At 68.0% G+C, this 6,927-nt stretch overlaps 2 protein-coding genes across 2 annotated transcripts; both read left to right on the top strand.

The window, feature by feature from the left end:
• The first annotated feature begins 1,161 nt into the window (after positions 1 to 1,161).
• NAGLU (N-acetyl-alpha-glucosaminidase) lies at positions 1,162 to 4,765 on the top strand. The gene is made up of 6 exons (XM_068167096.1): positions 1,162 to 1,593; positions 1,779 to 1,926; positions 2,001 to 2,147; positions 2,325 to 2,410; positions 2,618 to 2,874; positions 3,098 to 4,765. Exons 1-6 carry the CDS (start codon positions 1,208 to 1,210, stop codon positions 4,312 to 4,314), a joined length of 2,241 nt encoding a protein of 746 aa, XP_068023197.1. The 5' UTR covers positions 1,162 to 1,207; the 3' UTR covers positions 4,315 to 4,765.
• Positions 4,766 to 4,978: 213 nt separating this feature from the next.
• On the top strand, positions 4,979 to 6,839 carry HSD17B1 (hydroxysteroid 17-beta dehydrogenase 1). The gene is made up of 6 exons (XM_068167098.1): positions 4,979 to 5,250; positions 5,403 to 5,564; positions 5,856 to 6,035; positions 6,109 to 6,202; positions 6,316 to 6,499; positions 6,575 to 6,839. Exons 1-6 carry the CDS (start codon positions 5,154 to 5,156, stop codon positions 6,734 to 6,736), a joined length of 879 nt encoding a protein of 292 aa, XP_068023199.1. The 5' UTR covers positions 4,979 to 5,153; the 3' UTR covers positions 6,737 to 6,839.
• Positions 6,840 to 6,927: the final 88 nt, after the last annotated feature.

Raw genomic sequence — 6,927 nt, 5'->3', positions numbered from 1 at the left:
AGGGACTCTTCTGTCCAGGACCTTCTGGCTGGAATAAACTTTGGATGAGGAGGGGGTAACTGCACTCGACCCCAGCCCTGCGCCCTGCCCCGGAGGGCTGCGTTTCCTCAGGCCCTTTCCTGAGGGGCTGAGGCTGCGGGGGCGATTTTCCACGGGTGGGAGGATCGGAAGGGAGGCTGCTGCAGGGCCTGGTGCTTGCCCATCCTGTTTCCATCTCCTGATCCCTCTGTGAGGGTGACGAGAGGGTCAGCGTTGCCCTCGTCCTCCTGCAGCCCTTGTCCTCTGCACCGCTCGGGTGAGCCAGGTCTCTGCGGCTGCCAGCTGTGCCCAGGGGCTGCTGTGCCCTTTCCCCCGCTGCCTGCTCTTTTGCACCACTCCCCTCTGCAGCCGCCGCCTTCCTGCCTGTTTCCGTGGCTCCGCTTGGCCCGCGGCCCTCTCCGTGGGCTGTGGGGGGAGCGCCGGGGTCCCAAATGTAACTCTGTCCCACGGGAGGAGCCCAGGCTGTGCCCCTGGCTGTGCCCCTGGGCTGTCCGGGAGCCCAGAGAGCCCCTGCCCATCCTGGGCAAGCCCCTGCTCCCGGGAAGGGTTCACGTTCGTGCTCCCACCCCGGTCTCTGAGCTCCTCCGGACAGTGCTGGGGGCGGCCGGGCCGCTCCCACCGCCCCAGGGCACCGACAGGGCTCCGGTGCTCGGTCTCGCAGCGCTCCCTTCAGGCTGGAGCAGCCCCGGCGGAGCAGCTTTGGAACTATCCCGGTCCCGGGCTCCCGGGATAAGCGAGAACGGCGCCGCCAGTTCTCGGAGCTGGGGATGCTCCGGGGCCGCCGCGGGCCGGGTCGCTCCGCGGGTGCGGAGCCACCGCAGATAGAGAAAGTGAGACCTAAGTGAGGCTTTATTTACTAAACCAGCTTGGAGCCGTCGTCCCCACCGGACAAGCCTGGCGGCTCCCGCTCCCCGGGGCCAGTCCCGGGGCTCAGGCACGACCCTAACCAGACACCGAGAGCTGTCGGGGACGGGAGGGGAGGAGGGTTCGGCGCTCCCGGGACAGGAGCATTTCCGTGTCCGCTCAGCTCTGAGGGCCAGGCCCCGGCCCCGGAAGCAGCCGTGCCTCCGCCCCGCTCCCGGTACCGGTTTGGTCCCGCCCCAGCCCCGCCCCAGCCCCGCCCACCGCCGGTTCCCGATTGGCGGCGGCGCTGTGGCTGGGAGCGGCGATGGCGGCGCGGCGGGGGCTGGTGCCGGTGCTCCCGGTGCTGCTGCTGGCGGCGGCGGCGGCGGCGCGGGAGGAGGACCCGCGGCAGGAGGCGGCGGTGCGCGCGCTCGCACGGAGGCTGCTGGGCGCGCGCGCCGCCGCCGTGTCGCTGTCGGTGGAGGCGGCGCTGGCGGCGGGCGGCCCCGACGCGTACCTGCTGCGCTCGCCGCCCGACGCCTCCGTGGCGGTGGCCGTGACGGGCTCTAGCGGCGTGGCGGCGGCCGCCGGCCTCTACCGGTACCTGCGCGACTTCTGCGGCTGCCACCTCTCGTGGTCCGGGGCGCAGCTCCGCCTGCCCGATCCGCTGCCGCGGCTGCCGACCGAGATCCGCGCCTCCGCCCCCGGCAGGTAACGGGGGTCCTGGCGGGGCCGGCCCTACCCGCCCCGCGGCGGCGAACTGGCTGGGGCCGCCGGGCCGGGCGCTGCTCACGCCTCGTTAGCCCGGGACAGGCGCCTTACGTAACAGGAGCGGGGCCGGGAGCGGGGCCGGGAGCGGGGGTGCCCATCCTGCAGCCGCCCGAACCTGCCCGCAGGTTCCGCTACTACCAGAACGTCTGCACCCAGAGCTACTCCTTTGCCTGGTGGGACTGGGAGCGCTGGGAGCGGGAGATCGACTGGATGGCACTGAGTGGCATCAATCTGGCACTGGCCTTCACGGGGCAGGAGGCCGTCTGGCAGCGGGTTGAGTACCGGGGCCGGGGAGAGGGCAGGGCAGCAGGGGGGCCGTGGGGCCGCTGACGCTCTGCCCCGCGCAGGTTTACCGCAGCCTGGGGCTGAACCAGTCCGAGATCGATGCCTACTTCACTGGGCCAGCCTTCCTGGCCTGGAACCGCATGGGCAACCTGCGAGGCTGGGCAGGGCCTCTGCCCCCATCCTGGCACCTCAGACAGCTCTACCTGCAGGTACCAGGGCTGCTAGGACAGACCCACGCAACCCCTGCCCCGATCCTTCATGCCAAGGCTGCACTTGTGGCGGCTTGGGGGCACCTGCTCCCTTCCCCAAGCTCCTGCAGTGCCCAGGGGTCCCTTATGGGGTGCTGGGGGCTCTTCTCCCCCCGCTGCTTCCCTTCTCTCCCTCAGTACCGGATCGTGGAGAGGATGCGCTCGCTTGGGATGGCCACGGTGCTGCCGGCCTTCGCAGGCCACGTGCCCCAGGGGGTTCTCCGGTGGGTGCACAGCAGCCCTGGCTGTAGCCCCTTCCCTGTCTCTCTTCCCGAGGTCCCTCCTCTGGCCTGTGCCAGCTCCATGGGACTCTCCTGGGGCCAGCACAGCTCCTGGCTCTCCTGTGCCCCTGGCAGCTTCACCAGAGGCTGCCCTTCCCCGCAGGGGCACACGGTCCTGTCCCACCCCTCACCCCTGCTCTCCCCTTGCAGAGTCTTCCCACATGTCAATGCCACTCGCCTTGGGGGCTGGAGCCACTTTGACTGTACCTACTCCTGTACCTACCTGCTGGACCCCGAGGACCCCATGTTCCAGGTGATTGGGACCTTGTTCCTGAAGGAGCTGATCAAGGAGTTCGGCACAGACCACATCTACAGTGCCGACACCTTCAACGAGATGACTCCGCTCTCCTCGGACCCTGCCTACCTCGCCAGGGTCAGCAGCGCTGTCTTCAAGTCAATGACAGGAGGTGGGTCAGTGTTGTGTCAGGCATGGGGCTCTAGGTGGGCACAGCCAGGCTCCAGGGGTGTGTGGTTATGGGAGGTGGTTGTGCTCTGCAGACCCTGTTGGTGCCAGACTCTCAAAGCCCCCTCCAAGAGGATCGCTCGGTGGCCCTCGGGCCTGGTGCGATGCCAGCTGAGCCTGTGGGCCCTGCTTGGAGGGGCCCTGACTCTGTGCCCTTCTGTCCCCAGCTGACCCCGAGGCAGTGTGGCTGATGCAGGGGTGGCTCTTCCAGCACCAGCCTGACTTCTGGCAGCCAGCACAGGTGCGAGCCCTGCTGCGCGCTGTGCCCCTGGGCAAGATGATTGTCCTGGACCTCTTTGCTGAGTCCAAGCCTGTCTACCTGTGGACCGAATCCTTCTACGGGCAGCCCTTCATCTGGTGCATGCTGCACAACTTTGGGGGCAACCACGGCCTCTTTGGCACCGTGGAGGCCATCAACCGTGGCCCTTTTGCAGCCAGGAGCTTCCCCAACTCCACCATGGTGGGCACTGGGGTGGTGCCCGAGGGCATCGACCAGAACGACATGGTGTACGAGCTGATGAATGAGCTGGGCTGGCGCCAGGAGCCCCTCGACCTGCCCAGCTGGGTCACTCGCTACGCCGAGCGCCGCTACGGAGCGCCGAACGCTGCCGCGGCAGCGGCCTGGCGGCTGCTGCTCCGCAGCGTTTACAACTGCAGCGGAGTCTGCGTCAACCACAACCGCAGCCCCCTGGTGCACCGCCCCTCCCTGCGCATGGACACCGAGCTCTGGTACAATGCCAGCGACGTCTACGAGGCCTGGCGCCTGCTGCTGAGCGCCAGTGCCCAGCTGGGCTCCAGCCCCACCTTCCGCTATGACCTGGTGGATGTCACGCGGCAGGCGGCGCAGCAGCTGGTGAGTGACCACTACCAGAGCATCCGCAGCGCCTTCCAGCGCCGCGCGCTGCCCGACCTGCTGACGGCCGGCGGGCTGCTGGTGTACGACCTGCTGCCGGAGCTGGACAGCCTCCTCTCCAGCCACAGCCTCTTCCTGCTGGGCCGCTGGCTGGAGAGCGCCCGTGCCATGGCCACCAGCGACCAGGAGGCTGAGCAGTATGAGCTGAATGCCCGGAACCAGGTGACGCTCTGGGGGCCCAACGGGAACATCCTGGACTATGCCAACAAGCAGCTGGGGGGGCTGGTGCTGGACTACTATGCCGTGCGCTGGAGCCTCTTTGTCTCTGTCCTGGTGGAGAGCCTCAATTCGGGCGTCCCCTTCCACCAGGACCAGTTCAACCAGGCTGTGTTCCAGGTAGAGAGAGGCTTTGTCTATAACAGGAAGCGCTACCCAGCCGTGCCAGCTGGGGACACACTGGAGATCTCCAGGAGGCTGTTCCTCAAGTACTATCCTAGGGCCCTGCGGCACAGCCGGGCTGCGCCCGCATGACTTTAGGCTATGCCTCCAGAGCCTCTCCCAGGAGGGAGGGTGGGCAGAGTCCCCACGTCCTCTTGTGTCCAGGACCCCGCAGCTCCTGGCCTGATGGCTGCATCCTGGTCATGCTGGAACGAAGGCACAGACCTTGTCGGCCCCCAGCCTGGCTGGGGGTCTGCGATGGCAGAGAGGCAGCCAAGGAAGAGCTGCCCCTGCGCCAGGGGAAGTGGGGAACTGGCCTGACCCCGGTGTGGTCCTGGGCCTCCGTGTGCCAGGTGCTGCCAGTTCCATGGACCTCAGTGCCTGCAGGAACCTGGCCACACTTTGTGCCTTTTGCATCAAAGGAGACTCTGCAGAGTTTTCAGTGGTGTTTCTGGGGCCACACTCCCTGGGATGGGGTCTCCGAGGCCTTTCCCCCAGCCACGATGCTGCCAGACTGCAGAACAATTAAAGGCCTGGCCCCAGAGTGCTCTCTTCTCCCACCTGTGTGCATCCCCACCTCAGCGTGGGACTTGTGTGAGTCAGGGCAGAGGAGCAGCACTGGGCCTCCAGCCTGCATAGCTGGGGAAATGTGTGGCCAGATGTGTGCCAGCAGCTGGCACCGTGCCCGGTGCTGGCCCTGGCTGGTGCAGCCCCTGGGGTTGCGGCGCCCTTCGTGCCCCAGAGCCTCCTGCGGGGGGGAGCCCTGGCTCCGCAGGGTCTTTATCGTCGCAGCTGCGCAATCCTCAAGGCACGGGGACGGGGGAGGGAGGAGCCTTGAGATAAGGCAGCAGACACAACACCCGCGGTGGGGGGCGGGGGTCTCCCTCCCAGCCCTCTTAAAGAGCAGAGCCCCCTCAGCCGGCAGCGCTGCCATGGAGGTAACCACGGTGCTGATCACAGGCTGCTCCTCGGGCATCGGCCTGGGGCTGGCTGCGCGGCTGGCAGCCGACAGTGCTCGCAGGTTCAAAGGTAAAGAGGGCATCCTCCGAGGGGCATGAAGGCACCCCCGGGGTGGGCAGGGCCGGGCAGCGCCATGCAAAGACAGCAGCTCTCTGGGCTGGGGCTGGCAGCGGTGGAGCAGCTGGGTGGCACCGCTGCCCGCGACTGCGCTCTCTCCGCAGTGTTTGCCACCATGCGCGACCTGGCCAAGGCCCAGCAGCTGCTGCAGCGCTTCGGGGGCTGCTGCCCTGGCACCCTGGAGCTGCTGCAGCTCGATGTCACCGACTCAAGCTCGCTGGCAGCTGTGGTGCAGCGGCTGCAGGGGCAGCAGCTGGACGTGCTGGGTATGGCTCTTGGGGCCCCTACTCGTTGTGGGGGGGGCACTTTCCTGGGTGACAGACGCTCCCTGGAGCACTGGGAGCAGATGGCACATCACAGGAGGTGATGGCAGTCCTGGGGCTAGAATGGGACACATTCAGTGGGGCAGGGGTTCCAGAGCTGGGTTTGGGGCTGCCAAGAGCCACTGGCTCATCAGCAGGAAAGTGCTCCCCCAGTTCCTGTCTTCTAGCACCCCTATGGTGCCAGGACATGTGAGGGGGCTGCAGTGCCCCTCTCAGTGCCACTGTGCCCAGCAGTCTGTAACGCGGGGGTGGGACTGATGGGTCCCCTGGAGACCTGCTCTGACCAGGCCATGAAGAACATCTTTGACGTGAACCTCTTCGGGGCCATCCGCACCATCCGCGCGTTCCTGCCCCCCATGAAGCGCCGCAGGGCTGGGCGGATCATCGTCTCCAGCAGCATTGGGGGGCTGCAAGGTGGGGCCCTGCCAGCCCGGGGTACGGGAAACTGGGGCAGAGCCCCGATGCTCACTGTACAACTCTGCTCCAGGGCTGCCCTTCAACGCCGTGTACTGCGCCAGCAAGTTTGCCCTGGAGGGGCTGTGTGAGAGCCTGGCCATCGTCCTGCACCCCTTCAACATCCAGTGAGTGCCAGCGGGGACGCAGGGGCTGCGCTCCTGCCCCCCGGGGCACAGGGGTGGCAGTGACAGGACAGGGGACGATGGTGGCTGAGCTGCCTCCCGGCTCCTGCCCGCAGCCTGACGCTGGTGGAGTGCGGACCTGTCAAGAGCAGCTTCATGGCCAACCTGCAGTGCCCGCACCCCGAGGGCAGCGAGCTGCGCGGCCTGGACGCCGGCACACGGAGCCTCTACCGCCGATTCCTGCAGCACTGCCAAGGGCTCTTCCGCGACGCGGCCCAGGAGGTGGACGAAGTGTTGCAGGTGAGTCCCCGCGGGATGAGGCAGGGGGGTCGGCGGGTGACCGTGGGATGGGTCTGACCCCCCTTGCGGTGCCAGGTCTACCTGGAGGCTATCGGCAGCCCCTGCCCGCCCCTGCGCTGTGGCACCACGCAGCTGCTGGCTCCGCTGCGGCGCCTGAGGCTGGACAGCCCAGACGGCTCCGCGTACGTGCGAGCCATGCACGACTTCGTGTTCGGACACGGCGAGGAGCAGCCCTGAGCGGAGCCACTGGGGGCCCCCGGCCCCGCCGTGCCGGGGTGTCCCGGGGCCACTGTGTCACTAATAAAGCCCTTTACAGCCACACGGCTCCCGGCTCCTCCCTCTCGCCGCGGCCCCCGCGCCGAGCAGTCCCGGCTGGGGGCTGCCCCGCGGGTTCGGTCCGGTGTCCGGAAGCGGAGGTGGCGGGGACC

This window comes from Melanerpes formicivorus, unplaced genomic scaffold (genome assembly GCF_026170545.1).
Source record: "Melanerpes formicivorus ecotype bairdi unplaced genomic scaffold, bMelFor1.0.p_v2 SCAF_112, whole genome shotgun sequence".
NCBI classification, from domain to species: Eukaryota; Metazoa; Chordata; class Aves; order Piciformes; family Picidae; genus Melanerpes; species Melanerpes formicivorus.
This window is presented reverse-complemented; position numbering and strand designations above follow the sequence as displayed.

Excerpts from the sequence above, each read along its gene's own strand:
- HSD17B1 (XM_068167098.1), top strand. The coding sequence starts at position 5,154 with ATGGAGGTAACCACGGTGCTGATCACAGGCTGCTCCTCGGGCATCGGC. Across the intron at positions 5,251-5,402 it reads CAGTGCTCGCAGGTTCAAAG|TGTTTGCCACCATGCGCGAC; the intron begins GTAAAGAGGGCA and ends CTCTCTCCGCAG. Across the intron at positions 6,036-6,108 it reads CAGCATTGGGGGGCTGCAAG|GGCTGCCCTTCAACGCCGTG; the intron begins GTGGGGCCCTGC and ends ACTCTGCTCCAG.
- NAGLU (XM_068167096.1), top strand. The coding sequence starts at position 1,208 with ATGGCGGCGCGGCGGGGGCTGGTGCCGGTGCTCCCGGTGCTGCTGCTG. Across the intron at positions 2,411-2,617 it reads GTGCCCCAGGGGGTTCTCCG|AGTCTTCCCACATGTCAATG; the intron begins GTGGGTGCACAG and ends CTCCCCTTGCAG. Across the intron at positions 2,875-3,097 it reads CTTCAAGTCAATGACAGGAG|CTGACCCCGAGGCAGTGTGG; the intron begins GTGGGTCAGTGT and ends TTCTGTCCCCAG.